The sequence below is a fragment of the Polistes fuscatus genome, unplaced genomic scaffold (assembly GCF_010416935.1).
Source record: "Polistes fuscatus isolate 324 unplaced genomic scaffold, CU_Pfus_HIC Scaffold6, whole genome shotgun sequence".
NCBI classification, from domain to species: domain Eukaryota; kingdom Metazoa; phylum Arthropoda; class Insecta; order Hymenoptera; family Vespidae; genus Polistes; species Polistes fuscatus.
The window spans coordinates 2,488,237-2,502,015 of NW_025113140.1; the positions used below are offsets into that span (position 1 = coordinate 2,488,237).

Genomic DNA, 13,779 nt, shown 5'->3' on the forward strand with positions numbered 1-13,779 from the left:
TATTATTTTCTTTCACCAAATTATAAAAATTATTAGAATTATATGCAAAATCCGAAGAGAAAAATAAAAAAATCTTCATAATTGTTTTTTTTTAGGAAAAACATTGTAATATTTGTAAATAAATATAAATATTTTTCTATAAGCGAATGTTTATATTTAAATAAAACTTTAAATTTTAAAGTATATCATTGTTAAAGTTAATTATTATGGTACAGATATACCATTTGTGCTCTAATCTTGTATATTATTAATTGTTACTATTATCTTATTGGTTTTCATACTTTATTTAATTTATAAAGAAAAAGATAATCTTTTTGTTACAAAGAACTTGCAATATATATATATACATAATACATGACAGCAGCGTGAGTTCATAGTTATTATCTACTCTATTTATAAAACATTTTGTTTTTTTTTTTTCTATTTTTTTCTTTTCCATTATTCTTATAATCATAAATAATAAAATTATATTTAATATAAAAATTATCGCTCGCAAAATTTTTTCATATAGTTGTGTCTTTATCATTTACATATGTATTCATTACATTATTCGCATACAAGATGAAATTGTATATATGCTTATTTCTTTGGGAATCACGTTGTAGGAGAACAGTATTTAGATTTTCGTATAAAGCAATACATGATAACTTATTTTTTAATATAAGATTATAAATATGAAAGTAATTTTGGAAAATAATGTACATAAAAAATTTAATCATATAGCATAAGAAAAACTTTAATAATTGATTTTTTAATGAAATAATTAAATATCAAATGATTAAATCAAATCATTTTCTATTCTGACCTGTTTTACGAATATATTTAATTTATATATGTATTTTATCAATTTTATTTCTTTTTTTTTTCGCATAAAAATTGATAAATATTATTCAAACTTATTATGTCCATTTGCCTTAATTTTTTAATATTTTCTTCTTTTTCCCTCATTAACTTTTGTAAAAGAGATATGCAAAACTTATATACATTAATTTTAGTTAGTATCATATTTTAGTATGAAAACGTTCTTCTTGTTAATTAACTTAATAATATTATTATTTAAGAATCTCTCGTAAATAAGGAATAACTTTGTTTTAATAAAGAATGGAATTTCCAAAGGTTATTTTCATTGTAACATTGTTAATAATATTATGTGTATTTATGTATTATTCTATTTATAATTTTGTATTCATGCATTTACATTTATGCAACTTGTGCATTATTATATATTTTTTTCTCTTAATAACTGTATTAAAAAATAATCATTAAAGAAATTTGCAAATAGTATTTATTATAAATGCTATATTATTTCATTGTGAATCATATTGCGATATATATTTCGTTTAAAATTTTCTATTGATAGTATAGAACAATAATATTTGAATTTTTCATTTACTATTGTATAATTCTATAATTATACTTTATTACATAAGTTCTAACATATACTTATAATCGACTAATATATCAGTACATTTTGCTTTTGTTAATTTTTATAAATATCCTTATATATAAATGTGTGTGTGTGTGTGTGTGACATGTTTTATCTTACATAATATTCATAAATATCTTTAAACGATAGTTATATATCGTATAAGATTATTACATTAATATAATAATAGTGATTAATAATATATAAAAGAAATGCGTCTATCAGCAATTCGAGGGATTACTTGAATTAATAAATCGGGAAGTTCGTACTAATTTATAAATATATACTCGATATATTGATGTCGAAATATAAGAATGTTTATTTTATATATTTTTTTTAAATCATCACGAACTTTTCAGATAACCGGAAGAATAAAACTTTATACATTTATAAGAAAATTTAGACAAATTTATAAAAATATTTCTTGACAATGAACTAATTAGCCAACAATTACGGGAGTGAACGGAAAATGTTTTCCGATAAATAATAAAAAATAATTTTTTGTTATTTTCTTAACATTTTCTCATTTAATTAATTAACATATTTCAAAACTGTAGCAATATAAACAATTGTCATAGCAAGATAAAATTTAAATAATAAAACATATTTCGCGATGTACATTATAATAGTGTGATAAAAAAACCTTATTTATATTCGGAAATAGATTAATAAGTTTTATGGAAAAAATTAGTCCGTGTTAGAGCTATAAGACCACCTCGCAATACGATTTGACGGTTCCTTTTTAGATCTTGTTTTTGATCGAGATCTTCGATATTTTGATTTTTTATGACTTTTGTGTGATCTATGTTTCTTTTTGTTGCATAAACTATTTTTAGAATCGGAATGTTTCGATATTGAACATGTTTCACTTTTAAATGATATTACTGAATTTGTTAAACTCGAATTAGAGGTGGAAGATCTGCTACGAAAACTGCTACAAGATCTGCTGCGAGATCTGCTGCGAGATCTGCTACGAGATCTGCTACGAGATCTGCTATGAGATCTGTTACGAGATCTGCTACGAGACCTGCTACGAGATCTGCTACGAGGTCTACTAGAAGATCTGCTAGATCTGCTACGAGATCTGCTACGAGATTTGCTACGAGATTTGCTACGAGATTTGCTACGAGATCTATTACGAGATCTGCTACGAGACTTACTACGAGAACGTCTTGTCTTTTTATCTTTACATGAATGTTTAGATCTTCTTTTATATTTGTTGTATGGACTATCTGAATAATTGCTAATTTGACTATTGGAACGTGTACTACTTTCTCTTTTTAAGAATATTGCGTCTAACAATTTATCTGCATCTTCACTTTCATATTCATTCTTACATTTATGAACCTGCCATTTTTTACGGGTAGATCGTTTGGTTTTTTTCCGCATATGAGGAGATTCGCTAGTACTTCTGGTTCTAGATCGTTTATTTTCTTTGTATTTGTAGTTTTTTCGACTAGAATCATCTAATGATGTTACTGTATCAATCGTTAATCGTGATTTAGCTTTATTTTTGCTTATTGTTATAGTTTTATCAATATCATACTTCAAAGACCATGGAGGCGGACAATTAGAATCTTTATTTCTTGCCATTTGTTTGAAAAATTCATATTTTCGAGCTTCTTTACTTTCATTGGATGTCTCACTGCTGCTAGTACTACTATTGCTGCTAGTACTAGTAGTACTGGTACTGCTGCAACAGCTACTGCTACTGCTACTAGTACTAGTACTGCTACTGCTACTACTACTACTATTGTTATTAACAATATTATTTTCCTTGTATTTTACTTCTTTTTTGATTAAATCCTTACGCACTTTTACTGTGGCTTTAATTGAATTAGTTTCTTTTCTTGATTTTGTTTCATTCAATTTCTTCTTTCTATCTTCTTCCAAACTGGATTCGCTAGAACTACTTTGTTTTATTTTTCCATGTTGACTGCTTCTTCTACTACTTTTATTTCTGAAATCACTTTCACCTGATGATACACTTGATACACTTCTGTCCGCTCTTTTACGGTTTTTGGCATTATTATGTTTACGCCTTTTATTATTAATTTTTTTCTTCGACGATTTCTTTACATGACCTCGACATTTTCTACTTCTTCTAGGATTGTAATCACTATCTGACGAATTATCGCTTGAAGAAGAAGAGCTTTCTGAAATACTTGTCCTAAAAATTTCACTATTCACCTTAGTAGGTAATCCTTTCTTAGAATTAAATGATGTACTAGCTTGAGGAACATCCTCCTTAAGAGAAGTTCGCACAGACCTGTTAAATGAATAATAGTATAATTTAATTAACAAAATAAAATAATTAAGTTCAAACAAACACATTATATAGTTGAACTAAAATTTATTAATTTTATAGATTAAATAATGATGTATAGAAGTTTATGTAAAAGAAACTTACTCTGCATTATCGTTAGATACATAAGTTGTATTTATGTCCTCAGGATCAGAAGAGTCTAAATCTATAATTTCAGGTGTTCTTTCATGACGAGGCTTAACATAACAAATAACTTCACATTCATCATCTGAAGATCCAGATGATATTGTTAAAACATCTGGTACATTATATGGTATTTCTATAGGAAAAGCTTGTGCAACAGTACTAGGTCCTGAAATAATTAAATATTATATTAATGTTTGCTAGTGCTATGGTTTTCTGTAATAATATTTTGGAAATAATTATGTGTTTATTATTACCAGGCATATTAACTGGAATTGGTATTACACCAGGCATTTCAGTATTCACACGTAAATCAATTGCTTCATCAAGTACATGAACATCTGAATCATCGGAAGAACTACTACTGCTACTAGATACAGGTGAAACAACATGTGGAACGTATTCTCTTGATAAACCTGTCACAAAATATATACATACTTTTGCTTTCAGTAAATTATTAAAACAATTAAATATAAATATATATAAACCTTGATATAAATAAGTAACAGCTTGATCATATGCACCTATATCATAATTAGTTCCTGCAAAATTAAATAATTCGTGTATGAAATGTTCAGTATGTACACCAAAAAATGGCCGCACAGTATTTTGAAACTGAAGACTTCTAATATCATGAAGTGTTAGTGCATTCATAATAATTCTTAAAACATATGGAATATGTCCTGGTCTATTACTAATAAGTATTTGTAATTCTCTGTTTAACCATGGAACAAGACGATCCAATTCTCTTGGAAATCTCCTATAAAATATAATTATTTAATGAACTAATTGTCGTTACAACTTACGATAAAGATCATATTGAAATATACCGGTAATAATCTGCACTACATTCTTGAAAACGTCCAGGTAATGAAGTAGCCCATATTCCATGTGTGTATATAGCACGACGTAAAGTAGGGTTTATGCGTCTAGTCCTGTGTTCTTCTCTTGGAACTTCTGATAGCAATGCGAGTATACGTTCTCTTGTAGCCTGTTCAGTATTTTGGAAACCACGACGACGATTATCAGTCATTGTTGTTCTATAAAGTTAGATCAAACCAAAATTATAAAAAATATTTTGTTTTATAAAAATATTAAATATATATATGTATGTGTTACTAAACAAACTTATAGAATAACAGTATATGTATTCACAATACCAATAAAACTAAAAGAGAAGATAAAAATAAAGATAAAATACGAATAAAAATAAATCATATTATACCCATAGATGCAACGACGTTGGTTGATAACCCAATTTGCATCTTCATAATCATCATCCAACTGCTGAATTGTCATGACTGGAGGTTGTGGAATTTGAGTTGCAAATTCACGTGGTACATGATATTGATCATAATCTTCTTCTGATCTTACATTATGAATGATTGATTTGAAAGTTTGTTTGCATAATGGACATTCTGTTTTTATTTTAGACCATTGTAATAAACAATTAAAACAAAACTGATGTAAACAACTGTCTGTAAATGATGTGTTGATTAGTTTTCCAAGACAGATACTGCAATTAGGAGGCGGAGAAGCTGCTTCTTCGCTTCGTTCATTGTTATCCGAATTTTGTACAATTCCTTCTGACTTAATTGGTTCTGCAGTAGCAGAAGTAGAATCCTTTACTTGCTGGAGTGCGCCCTCCATTATATTTGAATATTTGATTTCAATCAAACAATCATCTGTTGGGATTATTAATACAAAACCATGTAGTAACTTTAAGAACTTTTTCATATTGCCTAATATTATGAAAATATTATTTAAACTTTAAATATAATCATATAATCATCTCGCGTGGATATATAATAAAAGTTAGCTTGAATTAAATATAAAAATAAAGGATACAAGAAATTTAGATCAATTACATAAAATAATAATAGACAATATGCATTAAAAAATATATAATATCTTAAAATTACACAAATAATATTTTTTTGTAATTATCAAAAACATATGCATAAAGAATATTTAAATCCATTAACATTACATATATGTAGAATTTGTAACAATCAAATATAAATATCGATATTTACACAAGATTACACTTGATATATGTATACGTTAAAATTATTTTTTTTTTCTTTCTATCTTCCTTTTTCTCCCCAAGATTATTTTCAAAATGAACGCACAAATATTAAATTGTCCTTTAAGGATGCGTCTAATGCTTTATGATATTAATTCTAACGTTATTAGACTATCACAAATACTTCGTACAATAATATTTGTTCTTACGAATATCGAAGTACAAGGGATATATTTATTTGAGAAACGTTACGAGAAAATGGATTCGAAAAAAATGATTGAAAGAATAGCACGTCATAAATTAACAATGCTTCTCTCGCTTTTTACGAAGTAACAATTCTTCTACGATTTATTCGAAATTATGAAAAATATAAAAACAATTGACATAATAATAAATCTCTTACCTTAAACTAGATAGCAGTAAATGCATAAATTTTCGACTGAGTTCAATACTGTTTAATGAATATGATTCTTTTCACAACTCTCGACATCGACGACCATAAGGCAAAAACTAACGAATATGTCAAGTTGGTATCACATGTAGAATATATAAATGATACAAGAATCGAATCACTTATATTTTCTTTGTTTACCAGTGCCATCTATCAATACTCTATGTTTTCTTTTCTCTTATTTTATGTATATAATTATTTACTTTAAAGAAAATTATTTATTATTAATATTTTAATATTTCTTTCTATATTTTAATTTTATATTTTTTATTTATTTTTATATATAATTTATTTTTAAGATTATGTGGTTCTTCAATTCACTACACTTTAGTTACAGAAACTCATCTTTATATCATATATATTAATTTAAAAAAATGATTGTAAAATTATTTTAATATAATAATTAAAATTTATGTGATAACAATGTGTAAAAATTATAAAAAATTCAAATAAGCCTCTTCTCAATGATCTGATCATGTGATATGTTATTGTAAAGAACATTTTTTATTAGACATTTGGCAATTCTGCTTATGGTACATTTTCGTACTTTATCTAGCAAATATTTAAAGAAGAGGTGATTCTTGTCTTACCTGCATATACTTTTTCGATACGAATTGATGAAATATTTTACGCGCGACAAAATAAAAAGTAATATATACCTAAATCTTATTCTATAATATCTAGCACCTTTGTGACACGAGAATATAAATTTGAACAACACGATGGCGTTATGTTATACTAGGTATTAAATATTAATTCATTTGATTTCATTAATCAAACCTTTATTATTAATTGAAATATGTTTTTAGACTTATTTGTCGACGAGGTATTGGTTTTCAACATTTTCGAGGCTTATTTACGAGCAAGTAAGTATTAATGTATTACGTAATTATGTAATGTTATGCTATTTGATCATCTGACTGTCACAATTTTCATTCATTTTTTTAATTTATCCAAACTTCAATGCATATTTATTTTTGCTTATTTACATATTTATGAAAATAATAACTCGTATTAAAATTAATATATATTAAAATACCATACTTTTATATTAAATAAAATTATAAATAAATATATAATAGATCAAATTAAAATTCAATATGTTACAGTTCACTAACCACTTCCTTGTCACAACCAGTATGTGCTAGCAATAATATCTGTGAAACATATGATGAAAGGAATATGCGTCTTAAACGACCCATGTCACCACATTTGACTATATATCAAGTGCAATTAACAGCATTGCTTTCTATATCTCATCGTACAACTGGTATAATATTGTCAAGTTATGCTATGTTTTTAGGACTTGGTAAGTATATAATTTTATATCAAACTTACAATTATATATAGTGGTATAAAAAAATCAATATTTTAATGATATTTATTTTTTTAATGTTACTATATAAATATCTTTTATTTTTTGTATATTTTAGGTACTCTATTCGTGCCAGGTGGAATACCTTGTGTTATAGAAATCTTAAATGAATTAAATTTACCCGTAGCGTTACTTTTTGCAGGTAAAACATTACTTGCTTTTCCTGCTACGTTTCATACATTCAATGGATTTCGACATTTGGTAAGAAGTTAAAACTTACGATAATTGCGATATAGAAATCAATAGAACAAGAAATTATTTTTAGAATAAATTTGATCTATGTTCTATAATTACAGGCTTGGGATTTAGGAATGTTTCTAACAATTAAACAAGTATATACAACAGGCTATGCTGTAACTGCTTTAGCAGCTATTTCTGCCATTATTTTAGCAGCCTTGTAAAGCACTAAAATTAAGTGCAGTAATTGAGAATTTATTTATTTTTAGAAATTCTTTGTTATTTGGATGTGCATCATATCTCATCCTATAATCTTAGTATTGTATGAAATAAAATAAGTTATTGTAGAGATACTTTATTTCAAAATTCTTCTGTATTATTGTTTCTTACTCATTAATATTTCTTTCTAATACTTCTTAATGTGTTCATTTATTTAGGAAAATTATTGTAGAAGAAATTTAGAAAACGCGCTTATGTTAAGACCAATGCCAAAATTGTACTTTTCTCAATGTAAAATTACAATACTTCATATAATTCGGACCTTTTGTAAATAATAAAACATTTATGATTACATATGTTTCATGGTCGAAATAGACCATTGTTTCGACCTTTTATAATAATAGCTTTGATTAAATAATTTAGAATCATATAAAATCTTCAAGAGAGGAATCCATAAATTTTTTATATACAGCCATGAACCTAGCGATAAAAGCTTCCAAATGGAAAATAGGTTTTGACCCGTTTAGCATCCTATGTTCATATTCTGCAGCTATAAATATTATTTCACTTTTTAATTGAAAATCACAATTTTTTATACACTCCTGTAATAATCCTTTAAGAATGACATCGCAAGGTATTAAATGAGTTAACAATTCGTAAAGTCTTTTCCTAATGTCTAATAGTTTTTTTGGAGTTTGTTCTGCTATCATCATATTAGCTGTAGTACGAATAAATGTTTGCCAATCAGGTTCAGAAATCTTTTGATCTACAGTAAATGGATACCTGAACATAATATTAAAATTGTTATTGAAAGAAAGAAATTAGATTATTAGACTAATTAAAAGTATTTAATTTTACTTACTGTTCAACTTTACAAGCTTCGAGCATCAATATTGCTCTTCTAAGATTTCTTCCACTAGCATTTGCAAGTCTGGTAGCAAATTCATCCGGTAAAGTTATACTTTCTCGTTTACATACCGATTGTAAAATAGATTTAATTTCTGGTATCGTTGGTGCAGAAACACGTATTCCTAGACACCGAGATCTGATAGCTGGTGATACACGAGATATAGAATTTGCGCAAAGAATTAATCTGCACGTAGCAATATATTTCTCCATGGTTCTACGAAGTGCATGTTGAGCATCCTTTGTAAGTTGATCCACGTTTGTCAACAAAACCACTATTTGAAAAATAAAATAATTTACCAGAATATTCTACTTAGCATTTGCTAAATATTTGTTTTAACATTTTATACCTTTAAACTCTTTTTGTCCAGTTGAATCAATCTGATGAGTTTGTGCTGTCATTTTAACTAAATCCATTACAACAACTTTATCGTATATATTTACATCACTGGGATTTACTTCTATGTGATAATTACTGCTTATAGTCATTATTTCTAATTTTTTTTTAGAAGGAGTCTGTAACAATGTCATGAAGAAATGTAATCTATACATTATTAAGCGATTAATAGATTAATTACTAATACAGTTATTCGCTGAATAAAAAATAAACCTCAAAATTCATATTTTCCATTCGTAATCTTTCAACTCCAGAACCATATAATTCTTTCAAAATACACATTATTCTTGTTTTCTTTCCAGCTCCAGAAGGTCCATATATTAACAAATGTGGAAAGTCTCCTTTATGCACCTGTTATTATAAATAAAATGTGTTACTTATATTTATATATACATTATAAACAATTAACAGATTACAAGTATGTGAATTTACTAAAGGTATATTTATATGATTTTACATTTTGATTATTTTTATAAACTAAATATTATCCAAAATAAATTAGGCGGGAACATTATACAGTCAAAAATAAAGTCCAATTGTATTTGCTTGTCGGCATATTGCAATTTCTTTATAGTTACCATATTTTTAAGATATTCTGCTTGTTCTTTATGATAATCTAATTTAGAAAATGTTGTTGGTCGATATTTATCTACCCACAGACTCATTTTCTTTGGATTTTATTATAAAACAGTTATGAAACTTAAGCTATGATCTTTCTCCTTTTGTCACTTATAAAAGCTTTACATATTCCAAAACTATTATATCATCATAACCAATAGTATCATTTCGCGCTAAAATTTAAAAACAAAACATTTCATATAGATATATATAATAAATTTTATAGAATAAATTATTTAAATTGTTTTAATAATTAATAATAATTAATGTCATTTTTATTTCATGCATTTTTACAGTTGTTGATAATTAATTTGTGCTTTATTGGATATACGTGTTAGTGCATCCTTTTCTATGCCATCAGTTAGTGCATCTGTGCAACAGAAAATTACTACGTAGTTCGTGCACATGGCTTCAGTAAAACTTTTTTGTATTGTGAGGCGCTCTTTCTTTTTTACTTGAAAAAGTCGTTCTATAGCCATTTGTATCGTGGTAGAGAGAGATCTGGTTTTATAAACAAAAATATTCAACTAAATTATTATTTTAGATTCTATATATTATAATTCATAGTAATGAATTGATAAATATTTTTTCAAGCGTTATTATTATTATTATTATTATTATAATTATTATTATTAAAAGGTAAGAGTGTGTAAATACTCTTTTAAATTTATAGAATGTGTTTTCAGAATAAACAAATAAACAATTTTAAAGATAAAAGTAAAAAAGGATGTACTAGTTTGGATTTATAGTTAGATATAATTTAGAAATGCAAAATATACTTGGATATATATACTGCTAACGTAATGGAACTGAAAGTATGGGTGGAAGGAATACAACGTATTGTGTGTGGAGTTACAGAAAATACAACTTGTCAGGTTTGTTGTGAAACACAATGTATGTATGTTGTAGAATATTAGATATTGATATATATTTTCTATAATTATATAATGAAAAAATATTTAAAGCGTCTTGATAATTATCTGCTTCTAGGATGTTGTGTACGCTCTTGCACATGCGACAGCACAGACTGGTAGATTTACCTTAGTAGAACGTTGGAGAACTAATGAACGACTTTTAGCTCCATATGAAAACCCTCTTAAGGTATAAAATATTAAAGAAAGTTAAAGGATATAAAATATTTTGTCATTATAATAGATCTTTTAAAGTATCTATATAAAAATAAGTAGTTAGAGTATCGCTAAAGTAATATCTCTAAAAACAGATTTTATTAAAATGGGGAGAATATTCTTCTGAAGTCCAGCTGATTCTGAGACGTTCTACTGATAACAATAAGAATCCAGGATCATCGGCATCACGTATAACACATGGAACACGGATAAATGGAACATCGAATATGTCATCAGAAGTTGGAGCAATGAATAATGTTCAAGAGGATTCTAAATCTACTCCAACAATTTTAAATTCAGATTTCGATGAATTACAGCAAGGTGGTCTAGATAGAAATCGTGATACAAGGAAGTCATTAACGTTTGGTGGATTTCAAGGGAATCTTACTGAGAATAATGCTGATGTAAAACAATATATCATTTTTATGTGAAATTATTTTTATAAATTCTTTAGTTTACATATATTTAATAATTTCTAATCTTATTACAGGTTCAAATGGAGAATGTTGCTATTGTTCAGCCTACGCCCCATTTTAAAAATAAAGAATTAAATATCCGAAAAAATATCCCACCATCTCCTACGCGAGGAGCTAATCCTGATAGTAAGCTAATATTTTTGGTTTTTTAATTATATTAACAAATTTATTAACTATTGTATAAGAATTTATGACTTAATTATAGCCAATTTTAATGCTTATGTATTTTTAGTTAATACGCATTTATCTCAGAAGAAAATAAGGGAAGTTCCTCCTTATAGAGATCCTCCGGGACCAGTTTCTCCTCCATTACGAACATTACCACCATATAGAGATCCACCACCACCAAATTTAAATAGTCCAGCAAGATCACAATTTGCTCCTAGCACAAACAGTAATATTCTACATATTCACAAAGAAGAACAACCATCATCTAGCAACACTGTAAAATTGAAAAGAAATTTAATTCAGGTAGTATAATCAAAGGAAATTGTTTTATAGTGTTAATGTGTATGTGTGGTACATTTGTATTTAGGAATTTCAAGATACGAAAAGCCAAACGCAAGGAATTGCTCAATTATCTGGTCAAACACAAAATATGATGACAGTTGCTTATACCCAACGTTATGTCGACCTTATTAGACTAGTCAATAAACAAAGAGATACTATTAGTGCACAACAAGCTGATCTCACTAAAGTAAGTCAAAATAAAAATACATTATTATACAAATTTAAATATATTCGTATTATTTATTTATTTCAGTTTGATGCAGAAATATTATATTGGGAAACTAAAAATAGAGAACAAATGCATCAAATGGATTTTATTTCACAAGAATTAAATCGCATTGAAGCTAACGGTCGTATTATAGAAGATCAGGTATATATGTATTTATTTTAAACATAAATATTGTATGTCTTGGAATATTTAGAGATGAATTTATGAAAATTTATTAAAATTTACATAAAAAAAAGCTTAAAGAATTAGCTCACGTGGAAGAAGAAAGTGAAATTGTAAGGCAGCAAGAAAAAACTTTAAAGTCGGAGATAACGCTTCTCAGATCAAAGCTCGCTAACTGCGAAACGGAATTACTTCAATGTAAAAATAAGATTAGGTAAAAATATAAGCTTTGAATTTATTGACAATTTACTATTATACAATACCAAATATATCCTATATAATATTATATCTGACTTTCTTTCCAATAATATGTTTCATATGATAGATTTATCATGGAGGAACTTGCTGTAGAACAACACAATACTAATCGTGAAACAGATGAACGTCAAATAATTGAACGAAAAATAATCAACGAAGTTGAACGTCTTCAGAATGAAGTAGAGCAAGCTAAACGATCTGCCGAGTTAGCTTCGCAATGCGCGGAATCGTTAAAACTTGAAATAGTTAGTTTGGAAACAGCGATTGTAGAAAAAAAATTACAAGTTGAGAGATTAGTTGCTGATATGAAAGAGGCGAATTTACAAAGTTTAACCGTTGCTTGTCAAGATGAACAAGTGAAATCTTTACTTGAAGGTATATATTGTCTGTTTGTATTGATAGATTGCTATTGTCAAATATAATGCATAATTAATTTATTATATTTTACTCTTTAATTGTTAATTTATATTATATTCTATTTTATTTTTTTCTTGTTAATTTTTTTTAGGTGCCCATAAACCAGGAAGTACACGTAAAATGATAGGATCTCCTAGACAGTTAGAGACAGCAGTACCCACAAGTAAAAACCCACATGGCGTTTGGGTCTGAGCAAAATGCATTATGTAAATAGATTTATATATGAATGTTTATATACAAGAATAATCGTGTATTTACAAAAGTATTGCTTGCCGTTTATCAAGTTTATAACATTCCGACGAATGTTCAATACTTTATCTGGACATTATGAGAGGAATTACCATTATAGTGTTCTACTTATTCATTCCTTCTCTATTACTGCAATAAAAATTAAAGAAGATTAGAGAGGTACGAATGTAATAATTATCCTTATTGATATACATATGTATATAAATGTATAACTACAAATTCTTTAGGGATTATAAGACCCACAGATAAGATACATATTATTAGCTACGTATTTTCTATTTTTTTAAATTTTGTTACCATCTCTTAC

At 26.8% G+C, this 13,779-nt stretch overlaps 4 protein-coding genes across 7 annotated transcripts; 2 read left to right on the plus strand and 2 right to left on the minus strand.

Annotated features, from left to right (window-relative positions):
• Positions 1 to 1,944: 1,944 nt before the first annotated feature.
• On the minus strand, positions 1,945 to 6,424 carry LOC122523133 (E3 ubiquitin-protein ligase Topors-like). 2 transcript variants are annotated; one of them, XM_043644743.1, is made up of 7 exons: positions 6,305 to 6,424; positions 5,101 to 5,560; positions 4,706 to 4,915; positions 4,400 to 4,635; positions 4,133 to 4,291; positions 3,837 to 4,044; positions 1,945 to 3,695 (listed from the first exon to the last, which is right to left on the minus strand). In XM_043644743.1, the coding sequence occupies exons 2-7, from the start codon at positions 5,523 to 5,525 to the stop codon at positions 2,114 to 2,116; spliced, it is 2,820 nt and encodes a 939-aa protein (XP_043500678.1). In that variant the 5' UTR covers positions 5,526 to 5,560; positions 6,305 to 6,424; the 3' UTR covers positions 1,945 to 2,113. The 2 variants fall into 2 exon arrangements, with proteins under 2 accessions (XP_043500678.1, XP_043500677.1); XM_043644742.1 differs by having other exon boundaries at positions 4,364 to 4,635.
• A 432-nt stretch (positions 6,425 to 6,856) lies between these two features.
• On the plus strand, positions 6,857 to 8,270 carry LOC122522982 (succinate dehydrogenase cytochrome b560 subunit, mitochondrial-like). Its single transcript, XM_043644458.1, has 5 exons — positions 6,857 to 7,094; positions 7,162 to 7,218; positions 7,462 to 7,661; positions 7,786 to 7,928; positions 8,024 to 8,270. Exons 1-5 carry the CDS (start codon positions 7,075 to 7,077, stop codon positions 8,126 to 8,128), a joined length of 525 nt encoding a protein of 174 aa, XP_043500393.1. The 5' UTR covers positions 6,857 to 7,074; the 3' UTR covers positions 8,129 to 8,270.
• Positions 8,271 to 8,378: 108 nt separating this feature from the next.
• LOC122522981 (replication factor C subunit 3) lies at positions 8,379 to 10,150 on the minus strand. Its single transcript, XM_043644457.1, has 5 exons — positions 10,005 to 10,150; positions 9,640 to 9,777; positions 9,380 to 9,545; positions 8,986 to 9,304; positions 8,379 to 8,906 (listed from the first exon to the last, which is right to left on the minus strand). Exons 1-5 carry the CDS (start codon positions 10,089 to 10,091, stop codon positions 8,549 to 8,551), a joined length of 1,068 nt encoding a protein of 355 aa, XP_043500392.1. The 5' UTR covers positions 10,092 to 10,150; the 3' UTR covers positions 8,379 to 8,548.
• Positions 10,151 to 10,695: 545 nt separating this feature from the next.
• LOC122522983 (ras association domain-containing protein 8) lies at positions 10,696 to 13,628 on the plus strand. Of its 3 annotated transcripts, none has more exons than XM_043644459.1 (10): positions 10,696 to 10,919; positions 11,035 to 11,145; positions 11,267 to 11,575; positions 11,662 to 11,773; positions 11,880 to 12,121; positions 12,183 to 12,344; positions 12,411 to 12,527; positions 12,623 to 12,762; positions 12,874 to 13,181; positions 13,315 to 13,628. In XM_043644459.1, exons 1-10 carry the CDS (start codon positions 10,848 to 10,850, stop codon positions 13,413 to 13,415), a joined length of 1,674 nt encoding a protein of 557 aa, XP_043500394.1. In that variant the 5' UTR covers positions 10,696 to 10,847; the 3' UTR covers positions 13,416 to 13,628. The 3 variants fall into 3 exon arrangements, with proteins under 3 accessions (XP_043500394.1, XP_043500395.1, XP_043500396.1); XM_043644460.1 differs by having other exon boundaries at positions 10,731 to 10,919; positions 11,880 to 12,118; XM_043644461.1 differs by having other exon boundaries at positions 10,731 to 10,919; positions 11,880 to 12,091.
• The last annotated feature ends 151 nt before the right edge of the window (positions 13,629 to 13,779 follow it).